The sequence below is a fragment of the Lithobates pipiens genome, unplaced genomic scaffold (genome assembly GCF_037356315.1).
Source record: "Lithobates pipiens isolate NorthernLeopardFrog02 unplaced genomic scaffold, aLitPip1_a1.2 Scaffold_8, whole genome shotgun sequence".
Classification (NCBI taxonomy): domain Eukaryota; kingdom Metazoa; phylum Chordata; class Amphibia; order Anura; family Ranidae; genus Lithobates; species Lithobates pipiens.
The window spans coordinates 481,586,095-481,602,869 of record NW_027507903.1 but is presented as its reverse complement, the minus strand read 5'-3'; the positions used below and the strand labels follow the sequence as shown (position 1 = coordinate 481,602,869).

Below are 16,775 nucleotides of genomic sequence, written 5' to 3'. Positions count from 1 at the left end.
TTATTGGTGTATAAAGCACACCTTTTCACCCTGAAAATTGGGTGCAAATAATGTGTGCGTTTATATGCGATACTTCAATTTTAGCTGCCTCGGAGGGGACAGGGGGGCGGGGCGAGCGCCGTCAGATTGCATACAGTGAGAATCTCCTGTTTACTTGACGACATCTGTAATGGGTAGTCTTGTCTCCAGCCATTGGACCACTGTTCTGTCTATCATAGGAGATTCTCACTGTATGTAATCTGTCGGGTCGCCCCGCCCCAGCCCTGTCCCCTCTAGGCTGCAGATGGGCATCAATCAGACTGCACTGATGGCAATGGTGAGGCTGCTGCATTGATGGCAATGGTGAGGCTGCAGGTGGGCACTGACCCTTATTTTGCTTCAAAGTTCCTTATTTCAAATTACAATTTTTTATTTTTTTTTTCCCCTGAAACTTCCCTCCTTAAAATTAATGTGCGTGTTTTACACCGATAAATACTGTATTAACCACTTCAGCCCCGGGGAATTTGGCTGGCCAAAGACCAGAGCACTTTTTTGTGATTTGGCACTGCGTCGATTTAACTGACAATTGCGCGGTCGTACGACGTGGCTCCCAAACAAAATTGATGTCCTTTTTCGCCCCACAAATAGAGATTTCTTTTGGTTGGTATTTGATCACCCCTGCAGTTTTTATTTTTTGCGCTATGAACAAAAAAGAACGTCAATTTTGAAAAAACGCATTATTTTTTATTGTAATATGCCCCAAAAAAATAAATAAAAAATTCCCCTCAGTTTAGGCAGATATCTATTCTACATATTTTTGATCAAAACAAATCACCATAAGCATTTTTATTGATTGGTTTACGCAAAAGTTATAGCGTCTACAAAATAGGGGATAGTTTTATGGCATGATTATTAAAAAAATAAAATAAAAAATGTAACTAGTAATGTCGGCAATCTGTTTTTTTTTATTTTTATCGTGACTGCGACATGGTAGACACATCAGACACTTTGGTCCCAAAATAGCACCAATTCGCATTTATACAGCGATCAGTGCGATTAAAAATGCATTGATTACTGTGTAAATGGGACTGGCAGTGAAGGGGTTAACACTAGGTGGTGCTGTAGGGGCTAAGTGTACCCTAGGGAGTGATTCTAACTGTGGGGGGGGCTGGGCTGTGTGTGATACATCACTGATCAGCGCTCCCGATCACAGGGAGCACTGATCAGTGTCACTAGGCAGAATAGGGAAATGCTTGTTTACATTAGCATCTCCCCGTTCCTCCTCTCCGTCATTTGCGAGTATGCCCGTGGACTCTGTCGGACTCACGGAGTTCGCGGCGGACACGCGCACCCGCTAGCCAAGCCTCGCGAGATCATGTACAATAACGTGATTTTGCGGAGCCAGCCTGCCGCATTAAAACTGCGGTGGCTGGTCCGCAAGCGGTTAAAGGCTAAGTTCACTTTTTACAAAAAATAAGTGCACATATTTTTTTAGTTTTTTACTCTGCAGGCTTTGCACCTGAGATTAGCAGATTACAGGTGCAATGCCAGGCTCCAGCAGACATTTGGTACAGGTGTCTGCCCGTACCTCTCACTGGCAGACAGTTACTAAACAGCAGGAAGAATCGCTGAACTGTGAGGATGCTCACCTCCTTCGCAGTTCATTGAGCACTAAAAGCTTATGGTAGATATAGTTTTTTTCACAAAACTATGAATGAATAACGCAGTCATGTATGCGGCGCCCCGCATGCCCAAGCTGTTTTTTATATTCTGACAGTGGGTGCGGGAGGGGGGATTGGGGGAAGGGAGGAGTGCAGGCGTTGGAACATGTTACCTGTTTCACCCTAAATACGGATGGAATGGGTAAGATATTCCAAAAGTAAGCTTCTCCTTTTACGCTCCATTCAGACCTGGGCGTTTTGGGATTGCGGCAGAATTGTTGTGATTCTTTCCGCAATCACAGCACGCACATTCAGGTGGCATTCTTTTTAATGGCACCTAAAACCTGGTGCAGTTTTGTTGCAAGGTTTATTGCATTGCGTGAAGCTTGTCACTCAAAAGAAGTTCCTGCTTCTTTTTTGGGGGACAAGATTCATGCAATGCGATTTGGCTGAATGATAAATTGCTCAACAATCGCAGCAAAACCGCACTGCGTATTAGGCACTTTTGAAAATAATGTTACTTGAACCTGCGTTTTGAGATCGCCGACAGAATTGCAGCTAATCTGCAGCAATCCCAAACCGCCCAGGTGTAAATGGAGCCTTAAGGAAGGTAGATTATTGCGTGAGCATATATCGCAGCGCTGGACAAATCCCAGGTCGCAATGACGACTAGAAATTTGTATCCTGGCTCCTGGGCCTTTGTCAGCTGTCCTCATCTGCCTCCCACTTGCCGACCATACTGTAGCCAAAAGACGGTTAAAACGCAATCGTCCAGTTCTGTTAGGGCGTCTATTGATGTCCTCCCAGAACCTTTCGGACAGAGCTGACCACAAATTGCGCTAAAAGGCCAATTACAGCGGCCCTTTACCATATTTACGCTGGTCACATGTAAACAAATGCCGGTTTATTGGCAGTACTTTCCTCAGCGATGTCACCATGCGTGGAAAGGAAAGCCCATAACTGGCTATCCTGTGAAAGGGGACATTTTATACGGATTATCCGTACAGTCCTATTAGTGCCAGTCAGTGCAGCATATTTGTGCCCATCAGGCCAGCCTCATCATTGCACATTGGTGACGAATTAAAATTTACTTATTTGCAAAATGTTAGAACCTATTTAATGAAAGGGTGTGTGGTGTTTTTTTTTTTTTTTTTTTTTTCTTTCAAAATTTGCGATTTAAATACAACCTAAAAAGAGCTCTATTTTGTGTGAAAAATGCGACCGCATTGAAAGCTGAAAATTGGCCTGAGCAGTAAGAAGGCGAAAGTGCCTGGTATTTAAGTGGCTCCTAACTTTTATAGTTGGCTCCTAGATTCAAAGAAAATTTATCAAGCCCTGGCATATTTATTAGATTGTGAACTCTTCTGAGCAGGGCCCTCTTAATCCCCTTGTATTTTATTGTATTGTAACTGTATTATCTCCTTTTTATATTGTAAAGTGCTGGCGCTGTATAAATCCTGAATAATAATATCCCATATAGATTACTACCCTGTTATATCACATATACAGTTTACATATATTTGTATTCATATTGCCTAAAAAGTTCAAGTGCAATCAAGTACATAAAAGTTCCAAAGAGCAGTAAATACACCTTTCCTTCCATGAAACACTCTGTATGACAAATCCATAACAATAGTGCAAAAAAATAGGTGCAACAAAAGACGTGTCCACCATCCTCCTAGGTATTAAAGAGGAAATAAACTTCCCCTGCTGACATTTGCCTATAATAAAGCTTACCTATAGGCGGTGTAAGTACAGTTTAGGAAATATTTACATTACCTGCAGCCAGTGACATCACTGGCGCATGCGCTCTGAAGGAACGGCCACACGTGCCTTTCCTTCTGAGCCCTGTGCCGTGAACGGTGGCTCCCCCACGCATGCATGGGAATGACGTCATTGTGGCTCCAGCCAGTCGGAGCTGGAACCCTCGATTACAGAAGCAAGATGGGTGAAATGGAAGCGGCTGCTGCGATGACATTGCAACGCTGGAACAGCTTAGTTTTAAGGCAAGTTTGACATGTGCTAGTATGCGATGCATACTAGCACATTATGACTTTACCTTGCAGGAAGAAAAAAATAAAAGCGTCCAGCGGTATACAATCATTTTAAACTATCCACTCCACTGTGAGGAAAAAAAATGAAGACCCATTCCATGATTGAAGCAAAGGATTGAATCCACTCCACAATAAGATGTGGAAGAACCCCCCCCCCCCTCCTCTGTGTATTTCACTTGATCCGTTCTCAGATGCCCTCAATCGGTGACCCCCCTCGCCCTCAGAATTTGACCTCCCAAATTGATTCAGTTAGTATGCTGTGAATCCCAAGAGCAGTCAGACTTCACTTATTCTCTGTTAGGCCTCATGCACACGAGACGCAGTTAAACGCGTGTTCAGAGGCAGTTGGACACTTTTTTCAACTGCTCCTGAACTCATTCAATGTTATCCTATGTATCCATGCACACAGTCTCGTTTTTTGCCGTTTTTATGCAGTTGCGTTTAACCTCGTTTTTCCAGAAGCAAAAAAATGGGTTCAGACGCAAAAGTTTCCACGTTTCAGACGCAAAACGCCGCTACCGCGTTTTGCCGCGTTTTCGTTTTTAAAGGTGACCTTTTTTTTACATTTAGAAATCTCAAAAATGATTGCAAATGATGAAAAAACATTAGAAAAATATTTTAAACAATTGCAATTGCAAGTGGACAATCCACAACTTGTGGCAAGTGGACAATCCACAACTTGTGGCAAGTGACATGGCAGGTGGCAAGTGATGTGGCAAGTGGACAATCCACAACTTGTGGCAGGTGACGTGGCAAGTGACCTGGCAGGTGACGTGGCAAGTGGACAATCCACAACTTGTGGCAGGTGACGTGGCAAGTGATGTGGCAAGTGGACAATCCACTTGTGGCAGGGGACGTGGCAAGTGGACAATCCACAACTTGTGGCAAGTGGACAATCCACAACTTGTGGCAAGTGGACAATCCACTTGTGGCAGGGGATGTGGCAAGTGACGTGGCAAGTGGACAATCCACAACTTGTGGCAGGTGACGTGGAAAGTGATGTGGCAAGTGGACAATCCACAACTTGTGGCAGGTGATGTGGCTAGTGATGTGGCAAGTGGACAATCCACAACTTGTGGCAGGTGACGTGGAAAGTGATGTGGCAAGTGGACAATCCACAACTTGTGGCAGGTGATGTGGCAAGTGGACAATCCACAACTTGTGGCAGGTGATGTGGCTGGTGACGTGGCAAGTGGACAATCCACAACTTGTGGCAGGTGGCATGGCAGGTGACGTGGAAAGTGGACAATCCACATCTTGTGGCAAGTGACGTGGCAGGTGATGTGGCAAGTGGACAATCCACAACTTGTGGCAGGTGACGTGGCAAGTGATGTGGCAAGTGACGTGGCAGGTGATGTGACAAGTGGACAATCCACATCTTGTGGCAGCTGACGTGGCAAGTGGACAATCCAAAACTTGTGGCAGGTGACGTGGCAAGTGGACAATCCACAACTTGTGGCAGGTAAAGTGGCAAGTCACGTGGCAAGTGGAAATCCACCACTTGTGGCAGGGGATGTGGCTGGTGACGTGGCAAGTGGACAATCCACAACTTGTGGCAGGTGGCATGGCAGGTGACATGGAAAGTGGACAATCCACATCTTGTGGCAGGTGATGTGGCAAGTGATGTGGCAAGTGGACAATCCCCAACTTGTGGCAGGTGATGTGGCAAGTGGACAATCCACAACTTGTGGCAGGTGACGTGGAAAGTGGTGTGGCAAGTGGACAATCCACAACTTGTGGCAGGTGATGTGGCTGGTAACGTGGCAAGTGGACAATCCACAACTTGTGGCAGGTGGCATGGCAGGTGACGTGGAAAGTGGACAATCCATCTTGTGGCAAGTGACGTGGCAAGTGACGTGGCAGGTGATGTGGCAAGTGACGTGGCAGGTGATGTGGCAAGTGGACAATCCACAACTTGTGGCAGGTGATGTGGCAAGTGACGTGGCAGGTGATGTGACAGGTGGACAATCCACATCTTGTGGCAAGTGACGTGGCAAGTGATGTGGCAAGTGACGTGGCAGGTGATGTGACAAGTGGACAATCCACATCTTGTGGCAAGTGACGTGGCAGCTGATGTGGCAAGTGGACAATCCAAAACTTGTGGCAGGTGACGTGGCAAGTGGACAATCCACAACTTGTGGCAGGGGATGTGGCTGGTGACGTGGCAAGTGGACAATCCACAACTTGTGGCAGGTGGAATGGCAGGTGACATGGAAAGTGGACAATCCACATCTTGTGGCAGGTGATGTGGCAAGTGACGTGGCAAGTGGACAATCCACAACTTGTGGCAGGTGATGTGGCAGGTGATGTGGCAAGTGGACAATCCCCAACTTGTGGCAGGTGATGTGGCAAGTGACGTGGCAGGTGATGTGGCAAGTGGACAATCCCCAACTTGTGGCAGGTGACGTGGCAAGTGGACAATCCAAAACTTGTGGCAGGTGACGTGGAAAGTGGTGTGGCAAGTGGACAATCCACAACTTGTGGCAGGTGATGTGGCTGGTGACGTGGCAAGTGGACAATCCACAACTTGTGGCAGGTGGCATGGCAGGTGACGTGGCAAGTGGACAATCCACATCTTGTGGCAAGTGACTTGGCAGGTGATGTGGCAAGTGACGTGGCAGGTGATGTGGCAAGTGGACAATCCACATCTTGTGGCAAGTGACGTGGCAAGTGGACAATCCAAAACTTGTGGCAGGTGACGTGGCAAGTGACGTGGCAGGTGACGTGGCAAGTGGACAATCCACAACTTGTGGCAGGTGAAGTGGCAAGTGACGTGGCAAGTGGAAATCCACAACTTGTGGCAGGTGATGTGGCAAGTGATGTGGCAGGTGATGTGGCAAGTGGACAATCCCCAACTTGTGGCAGGTGACGTGGCAAGTGGACAATCCACAACTTGTAGCAAGTGACGTGGCAAGTGGACAATCCACAACTTGTGGCAAGTGACGTGGCAAGTGGACAATCCACAACTTGTAGCAAGTGACGTGGCAAGTGGACAATCCACAACTTGTGGCAAGTGACGTGGCAAGTGACATGGCAGGTGATGTGGCAAGTAGACAATCCACAACTTGTGGCAAGTGACATGGCAGGTAATGTGGCAAGTGGACAATCCCCAACTTGTGGCAGGTGATGTGGCAAGTGACGTGGCAGGTGGACAATCCACATCTCGTGGCAAGTGACGTGGCAGGTGATGTGGTAAGTGACGTGGCAAGTGGACAATCCACAACTTGTGGCAAGTGACGTGGCAAGTGGACAATCCAAAACTTGTGGCAGGTGGCGTGGCAAGTGATGTGGCAAGTGGACAATACACAACTTGTGGCAAGTGACGTGGCAAGTGGACAATCCACAACTTGTGGCAGGTGCCGTGGCAAGTGACACACTAAAATACAAGTACACTGCAGCTCTCACAGCTGCTGCTACTCACTCTGGTCTCACAAAATTGCTGAAATAGTTAATAATACTGTTTTTTGAGCTGGGGAGGGTCTATGATGTTAGCTTAACTAAACGCTTCTAGGCGCAAACACGGTAAAACGCTGCTAAATTGCGGTAAAAATCGCGGCAAAACGCGCGTTTCTAAACGCCAGTTTCAGCTTTTAAAAACATGTGTCCAGCATCGTTTGCATTTGCGTCTCGTGTGCATGAAGCCTTAACCATTGTAACCACTTCACCCCCGGAAGGTTTTACCCACTTCCTGACCAGGCAATTTTTGCGATACAGCACCGCGTCACTTTAACTGACAATTGCACGCTCGTGCAACGCTGTACCCAAATAAAATTTGACGTCCCTTTTTTTTTTTTTTTTTTCCCCCACAGTTTTCTTTTTGGTGCTATTTGATCACCTCTGCGATTTTATCTTATTTTTTATTTTATTTTTTTTGCGCTATAAACAAAAAAAGGAAAAATTGAGGGAAAAAAAATAAATAATTTTTTACTTTCTGCTGTCAAACACAGGCAATAAAAGTAACCAATCAAATTCATCAGTTTAGGCTAATATGTATTCTGCGTTATATTTTTGGTAACAAAATCCTAATAAGCATATATTGATTGGTTTGCGCAAAAGTTATAGCGTCTTCAAATTATAGGATATTTTTATGGCATTTTTACTTATTTTTACTAGTAATGGCGGTGATCAAAGGGTGCTTGCTAACTGTGTGGGGATTGCTTTGACTGGGGGAAGACTTAGATCTGTGTTCCTGCTTAGCAGGAACACGAGATGTCTGTCGTCTCCCTCATCAGAACGGTGATCTGCCAAGTTTACATAGGCAGACTGCCATTCTGCCTTTCTTGGGAACGGTCGCGGGTGGTAGGCGGGTATCAGGCTCCCCCTCTGTCCATTCAGCGAGTGATCGGGCCTCTGGCGCACGTGCCCCCTAGTGGCTATTTCATGAAATGTCATACAGGCAATAGAGCCGACCTGCCGCAGTACATGTACGTTAGGCGGTCGGTAAGTGGGCAAGAAGAAATTCATAGTGCAAAAATCAAATCTGAATCCAGTCTTGCTCCTCCAGTCTCCCCTCCTCTTCCAAGTGCCCCCATAGCAAGCTGTGGGGGGTGGCACTCATGCCGGTGCATCCATAGACACACAGTGCGTCCCACCCCCTCTCTCTTCTCACAAGATCTGACAGCAGTAGAAGTCAATGGCTGCCCTTGTGTCATGTGAGAATGGGGAGAGAACCGCACTGCTGCAGATGGGCACAATGTTGGATTGATTTAGGACTTGGGTAAGTATTTTAAGGGTGGGTGGGTTTTGGAGGAAAAATAGACGTTTTTTCCTTTAACACAGCGAATGCATTGAGGTAAAAAAAAAAAAGTCTTGACTTTAATACCATTTTAAATTTCCTATTCTTTTAAAGAATCTCACGAATGTGGGTTTTTGTCAGCCAAAAAAAATTTTAAGTAATTTAAAAAAAACGTTATTAATCTTTTACACTGTAGTGTGTAATTTAATTTTTTTTTTTTTTTTTTTAATCCACTGTTTTTCCTAAGCTGTGCAAACAAAGAAAAGCACTGATAGCTGTAGCTGGGATAGGCTTATTTAAAAATAAACAACATGTGACCACCCTGATTAGCCACGGTAAACACATGATCAAGAACCACACTGACTGACTGTTTTTCCATCATTGGTTGAGCTATCGATGGCAGTGCAGTTTTACAGCTAGGAGCACGAACCTCTGCACACTCCTTGCTGTCAGGTAATGTTCTCAGACTTGGTTCCCTGTCTAGAAAGGTTGCCGAATTAAAGGGGTTGTAAACCCTTGAGGTTTTTCACCTTAATGCAGTCTATCCGTAGTGCAGGAGCCCTCCTTTTACTTACCTGAATCTGATCTTTCCAGCGATGAGAATGATTACAGCAGCTCCAGCCGCTGTCTCGGGTCCTAATTGGATAGATTGATAGCAGCAGGAGCCATTGGCTCCCACTGCTGTACATCAAATCCAGTGACATGGGGGCGGGGCCAAGCCCTGCTGTCTATCAATGGATGCAGCAGCAGGACTTGGAGCGCACCCGCACAAGTGCTCACATGAAAAGCGGTTCTCTGTGGGGGCACTCAATGTGGGCAGGAGCGCCGCTGAGGGACCCTAGAAGAGGATTGGGGCCGCTCTGTATAAAACCCTTGCGCAGAGGAGGAAAGTATAACGTGTGTGTGTGTGGTGGTTTTATTTTTTTTTAAGCTAACATTTAATTTACCATTTGGGGTTGGGAATTGGTTAAATGACATTCTAATTAAGAAAACAGTAACTGGGCTTTAAAATGTCCCACTTTCTCCCATTTGTTTTCTGACTGGCAGGTGCTTTGTCCATGTTGCACCTACACATCACTAACTTGAAAGGATTCAGCTAATGGAATTGGGTAGTTACTCTTGTGAGACCGCCAAAAATACATTGTCGCTAATCTGACAGTTTTCCTCCTCTTCTCAGAATGCGTCTCCAGATGCAGCTCCCACCTTTCCACAAGGGAAGAGCCCACTCACAGGGGGACACGATGCACAGACCACCCACGGTACCCCTGGACCAGGTGAGTAGCTGCCAGCATTTATTTTACTCATTTATCCCTTCACCTGTCCGCCAACATATTTCACAATACTGTAAAGCTAACCTTTTAATATGAATAAAAGTGAACAAACACTACTGGCAATCCTTTAACCCGCCTGGATCCTGGGAATACACCAAACAGGCTTGACTTTTCCTGACTTGGCGCCAAGTTCCTCCTACTTCAACAGTCCTGTGTGAACCTAGTGGGCCGGTCGCTGGTTTTCCTTCCTTGGTCCGCTTTTTTTTTTTTTTTTTCAGGGCCCACTAACAAGGCCAGGTTTGCAAGATAACTGAAATACATCACAGGTGATATAACTTGCTGCTCAGTGATTGCAGTATTCTAGTCTGCATCTCCCCAAGGTAATACATAAAACCTGGCCTGTTAGTGGGCCCTGAGGACAGGGTTGATGACCACTGGTCTACCCCAGTGTTTCTCAACTCCAGTCCTCAAGGTGCCCCAACAGGTCATGTTTTCAGGCTTTCCATTTTGCACAGGTGATTTGATCAGTTTCAGTGCCTTGGTAATTACCACAGCCATTTCATCTGAGGAAAATCCTGAAAACATGACCTGTTGGGGCGCCTTGAGGACTGGAGTTGAGAAATGCTGGTCTAGCCATTACAATGTGGCCCTTGTCAAAGTAGCCACATCATTTTGGCTTTCTACACACCAACTTCAGGGACAACATGTTCACTTGCTGTCTAATCTATCCCACCCACTTTCAGATGCCGTTGTAATTACATATTTAATGTTGTTCAGTTTACCTATCAGTTCTCATAATGTTATTGGTGGAAAATTATATCGGTATTAGTGAGTGTATGCTCCGCTGGTGCAGAGACTGATGTGAATGGCTCATTGTTCAGTGCTACAAAATGCATATTGCCAAAAATTTTGGGACACCTGCCTTTACATGCACATGAACTTTAATGGGATCCCAGTCTTAGTCTGTAGGGGTCATTATTGAGTTGGCCCATCCTTTGCAGCTATAATAGCTTCAACTCTTCTGGAAAAATGTGCAGGCCAGTCAAATTCCTCCACCCCAAACTCGTGCATCCATGTCTTTATGGACCTTGCCTTGTGCACTGGTCCAAATCATTTGTTGGAAGGGGGATTATGGTGTGGGTTGTTTCTCAGGGGTTGGGCTTGGCCCCTTAGTTCCAGTGAAGGGAACTCTTAAGGCATACCAAGATATTTTGGACAATTTCATGCTCCCAACTTTTTGGGGATGGTCCCTTCCTGTTCCAACAGGACTGCACACCAGTGCACAAAGTAAGGTCCATAAAGGCCTGGATGAGTGGGTTTAGGGTGGATGAACCTGACTGGCCTGCACAGAGTCCTGATCTCAACCTGATGGAGCGGAAACTACGAGCCAGGCCTTTTCGTCCACATCAATGCCTGACCTCACAAATGCGCTCCTGGATGAATGGTGAAACATTCTCAGACACACACTCCTAAACCTTGTGGACAGCCTTCCCAGAAGAATTGAAGCCGTTATAGTGGCAAAGTGGGCCAACTCAATATTGAACCCTACGGACTAAGACTCGGAGGCCATTAAAGTTCACATGTGTGTAAAGCAGGTGTCCCAATACTTTTGGTAATATAGGGTATGTCAGTATTAGGAGTATAATAATAAAGTAGTTGATGGTAACTGTCGCAATGAATTGAATACTACGCGGTTTCTGCACTTGCCTGACATTAGGATTATCTGTTTCACAAAACTTTTTTTTTTTTTTTTTTTTCTTGATTTTTTTTCCTTCCTACAGACCTAGCGGAATGGACTTGACAGATTCAGTCTTTATGAAGTGTAGAAGGGAAGAAAGCCCACTAGCCCAAGTTTCCGTTGCCCATTCTGGGCCTGTGTGCCTTCTAGGATTCCCTACCAATGTGGCCTAATCTTGTGGAACTACTGCAGCCCCCCTACGAAGTGACCTCTTAAATAGCAGCCCCTGTATGTGGTTGGATAACACTGAATTGCTCCGTGGGGGCCGGCTCATAGACAGCTATTCTCAGGAAGTGAGGAGCATGGTTTCATTGCCTCCTCTGTTTACAAGCTACGTCTTGCTGCCTTCATCCACACGTTTTTCCCTGATGTTTGTGCTGGAGTTTTTTTTTTGTCCTTTTTTCATGTTTCTTTTTTGGATCTTCTTTTTGTTTTCCAACTAATGTATTCTAGAGCGTTATGGATTTGCTTCTTTCCCGGCACCATTGTGGGTGAGAAACATAGACTTAATCCATTTAGGACCAGGAAATCAAATGCAAGTTTTTTGTTTTTCATGGGTATGCGTAACTGGAACAATAAATTTGTGGTATGCTTAATTGATTGGTATGAAATGTTTTTTAGTAAGTTTTCTATCAAAGTTCGAGCCCAGTAACCACATTTTATACATTGCAGCTGTCTAAAATATCGAATGAGGCAGCACACATGGTATGGTTTCATGGTTTTGCGATCCGCTACAACTATCTAAAATAAAAATAAAAAAGCGATCAATCAGTGATGAATGTAAACTGTTGATTTTTATAATCCAAACTGTATTGCAGTTTTGCACAGATATTTGAACGATCAAAAGCAGTTGGCAAAATTTCATAGCAGCAGAGTCTAAATGAATAGTGTTTTTAAATCCATTAGTCTCTGGTTTGCGACTTGATTGGTTTATCATTGATTTGATATCCTATAACATAACGTGTGGCAACCATAAGAGATGCAGTCACAAAATCAAAAACTAAAATGTCAAATATTGCACCTAAACATTCCTGTGATCTGGTGGCTGCATTTGTGTTTTTTTCAGGCTGTTGACTATTTTTCACTTGTTGATCCAGCGAATAATAATTCCTGTCTTAGGGTGGCTATGCTTACTTCTCCATTGTTTACTATGAGTACAGCCATGGTTGTTGCACAGACTGGAATGAAATTTACACAAGAAGGAGAACATAATTTATATATTGCCCATTGAAGGACGCAGTTTTATAATTAAGGTGGCTGTAAAGCCTCCGTGCCTTGAAAGAGCCACTGCAACCATAAGCAATCAATACCCTTCCAGATATGCTCCAAAAGTTTTTTTTTTTTTTTTTTTTTTTTAAATGCACTGGCAAAAGCAAAACTGCTGGTGGGCGTGCACAGTATCTTCTAGCTTCGTTATTCATGAGAAGGCATGTGAGTGAAATGTAAGTGGAATGGGAGATAGGCAGGACTGAGTGAGGCTGAGCTGGCTGGCTGGGAGTACTGAGACAGACAACTGCACACAAGCATGTGCTATATCTACCTACCTACATACCTCACATGACCGACAACGGAATAGGGAAGTGTCAGTGAGCAGTCACATTTGCCTGCTCAAAGAGATTATGTCCTGACTGGTTTGATTAGATTGTCGTTTCTAATCATTTATAAAAGTAAAAAGTGGATAAGAAGTGGGTGCCTGTAAATATAGAAATCTATGGGAGAATCAAGAGTTATACGTTTTCTCCTGTAGGTGGCAGTAGAACCCTAAGTTTTTTTAGTTATCAAGCTGTATCTCCCTCAATGAACCCAGAAAAGTATTTTTAATACAAGTAGAAAACGCATATTTCTGCAGCCACCACATCTAAGGACTTTTGAGCTTCAATACATTACTTTTTTTTTGGCTTAGACACAAAATCAGAAGCTGAAAGTTTCCTACAAGAGAGTATTTTACTTGCCTCTCTGGTGGCTTGTGCCTCTTGGTCCCCTTTGGTTCCATTGCTGCAGTCTTTTAAGTATTCAACATTTTTCAGAAGTGTCGGATGCCTGTGTCCCGGTCACTAGCTGGTTCCTTGCTCCTACTCTGCATCACTGCAGGATTCAGCAGTGACATAGGGGGCGGTAGATGAAGCCATGGCTTGGCATTTGTGTGCATTTGCAAAATCTATGCAACACAACCCTGTTATTCTCCTGAATAGCTGGGGAACTGTTGCTCTTCATCCACTGCTTGCATAGGTGTTGAATGCTGAAGAAACTGCCACTACCAGCTGCCGGAGAGGTGTGTGTATAATACTTTTTTCTGCTGGCAACTTTTGACCACTTTCTAAAACCGTATAAATTGAATTGTTATACCACACAAGATGCAGCGACACTGAAATATTCCATATCTGTACAAAAAGGAAATTGCCGTTATGTTAATATAATGGCTTTGAGCCTATATGCACAGGTGACTTCCTGATCAATGCATTGTTTTTCAATGACCAGAAAGTCACCTGTGTACGTAGGTAAATGTTTCCCTCCAGGGCCAGAACTCCATATCTGAAGTTCTGCAGTGTCTACATAAAGGGCTGGATTAACATAGGGGGTATTGGAGCTGCAGCTCCAGGCCCCTACCTTTAATATAGGCCCAGCCACCCAAAAAAGGACAGACTGCCCATGGAAAGCAATGGACCCATGGGAAGAGTTCTCCCCCGACGTGCCCTGTATTCCACACTGGGCAGGGTGGTGGGATTGATAACAGGCACTGCATGAGCAGTCCTAACAGAAGCATGGGGCACGTCAATGCAGGGCTCTTACTGAAGTCTGGGGCTTCCATAGCGTTAGGCCTGCACAGCTGCACTCTTCCAGTGCATAGTGAATGCCGATACACGGCCCTTACAGAAACTTGGCAAATCAAATGCCAGGCTTCCCTAGTGTTATGCCTGTGTGGCTGTGCCCTTTTGAGTTTGGGCGCGTGCCAGCACAGGCTCTTGGAAAACAGAAGGGTGTCCAGTAAAAGGTCCACGAAAATCCTCAGCACCAAGCACATGATGCTCTTAATCCGGCCCTGTCTACATATATATATTTTTTTGATAGCATGCAGAGATCAGAACTTTTGTGTCCCCAGCAAAGAGATTTTTCTATGAAGTTTTAAATGCAAGCCGTGTCCCCTTATAGGAGATTCCCCTCTCTGCCTAACACACCTCACCTGGAAAGGAAGAGAAGGGAACTCTCCCTAATGAGGACACAGCAACTCTTTAACCTTACCACACCACACATGCTTTAACTGCTCTTTTTGGTTCAAATCAGACTGCATTGTGGATTCTTTAGCATACACAGTATTATGCCCAGGCCTTGGAATGAGATTATTCCATGTACGCCTAATTTTTGTTTCATCAGAACTATGGATCAGTGACTTAGTAGCATCTACTCTACTGTTTGGTTTAAAGGAACCCTGTCAGGTTACAAACATCCTACTGAAAGTTCCCTGCTAGAAAGAAGGTATTCTACTCCCCTCTCTGGTCGCCTACGTCCCCTCCATTCCATCGCTACACCCTTTGTAAGACTCTGGCGTTCAACGGTTCTGGAAATGTGGGAAGACTTTGTCCCTGTAGGGGTACTGTGCCTCTTTCCTTCAGCCCCTACACCACTATAGGACTTAGTAATGTGGGGGTGCAGAGGATGGATCTGTAGCTGCAGAGGGGGACAAGAGCCACCAGAGATGCGAGTATAAGAGCTCTACCCTAAAGTAGGCTGCTTTTGTCACCGACTGGGTTTCTTTAATACTTCTCACCTGCATTGGAAAAATAACTAAAATCATTCTCCAAATGAATAAAACAAGTGTGTTTTAGCATCAGCACCCAAATGTGTATCTTGTACATAAGGCTATCCCCTCCCTACATCTCTGATCATGTGATGCTAATGCGACACCCATCCTACAGTGGCCGAAATCCGTCACTGGAAGTCAAATGTTCCCTCATGCCATATCTGCCTTTTAAAGCCTGTCGGACTTCACCAGGCCTCCCAGAAAATGTGAATTATATTTATTTGCTTTGGTTGTCATATTTTTTTTTTTTTTTTTTTTTTTTTTCAACCTTTTGTATATATTTGATTATTGTCTCTCTTTGTTTTGTCCACACAACCTCCAGTTACCTCAGCAACTCTGTGTGTGATGCTTTGTATTTGTTTTTTGTTATGAAGTTTTGAGTGAATATTTTGTTTTATACCATGAAGAAAAGAATGTAAATCAGATTAGATTTTTTTTTTTTTTCACTGTGAAGAGATGTCCTCTGTATAAAATAAAATAAATTCTTAGAATAAATGCATTAGTTGACTTTGCTGGAATTGTCTACTTTGTACTTATTTGTTCTCAGAATATATTGTATTGAGAAGTTTCAACAGTTTTGTCATATTTTTATATTTATGTGGTTTGAAGATAATGCGCTAAAACTAACAAAATCACATAAAATGCAGTCTGAGCTATCGCTAGAGACCAGTGACATTGCTGAGCATGCAGCCTATCCATCCACTAGAGACCAGTGATGTCACTGAGCATGCAGCCTATCCATCCACTAGAGACCGGTGACGTCACTGAGCATGCAGCCATCATAAAATTATGAAGCGAGACAAAGCTGGTGTTCTAAGGATGACCTGCTTGTATTTTAAATAATTATAAATTTACACCAAAAACCTTTTTATATAAAAAAGCATAACTTTTATTGTATATCTGTTAAAACCATCCTAAAAACATAATTGGATGGATTGGAGGAATTAATGTCCAGAGCAATGATTCAATTATGCGTCTCGCTGTAACATGTTGATAACATTCAGATTGGCAAGTATGGTTGTGACAGTGCAATACAAAATTCATATTTAAAAGCAATCAAAGACACACACAAAAGAGAGTTCAGTTAGGCCCCATACACGCTATTAGATTTTCTTCAGATTTTTGTCTTCAGATTTACCAAAACCATATAATATGAGGTAAAACCTTTAACCACTTAACAACCGCCCTATAGCCAAATGACGGCTACAGGGCGGTTTCTTATCTCTGGGAGGCCGTCATACGACGTCCTCCCAGAATTCCGCTCTCGCGCGCCCCCTGGGGCGTGCACTCGAGAGCATCCGTGACCGCCGGGTCCTGCATCACGGATCACGGTAAACGGCCGCTCATAGCGGCCGTTTACCACATGATCGCTCCGTCAAATGACGGAGTGATCACTTGTAAACAAACCGGCGTCATGTTATGACGCCGGTTCCTCCCTCCCCCTCTCTGTACCGATCGGAACAGCGGAGGGGGAAGAGATCGGTGTCAGCAGCGATGTGGGCTGCATCTGCAGTGCCCACATCGCTGCTCACCGAAAA

The 16,775-nt window shown here is 44.6% G+C and overlaps 1 protein-coding gene across 1 annotated transcript in view; it reads left to right on the top strand.

Moving 5' to 3' along the window:
* The window catches only part of CECR2 (CECR2 histone acetyl-lysine reader), a 78,703-nt gene extending 62,954 nt beyond the window's left edge, over positions 1-15,749 (top strand). Inside the window, exons 17-18 of the mRNA XM_077468869.1 lie at positions 9,607-9,703; positions 11,482-15,749. Coding sequence (XP_077324995.1) covers positions 9,607-9,703; positions 11,482-11,487 — 103 coding nt within the window. The 3' untranslated portion in view covers positions 11,488-15,749. The remainder of the gene's footprint in view (positions 1-9,606; positions 9,704-11,481) is intronic.
* Positions 15,750-16,775: the final 1,026 nt, after the last annotated feature.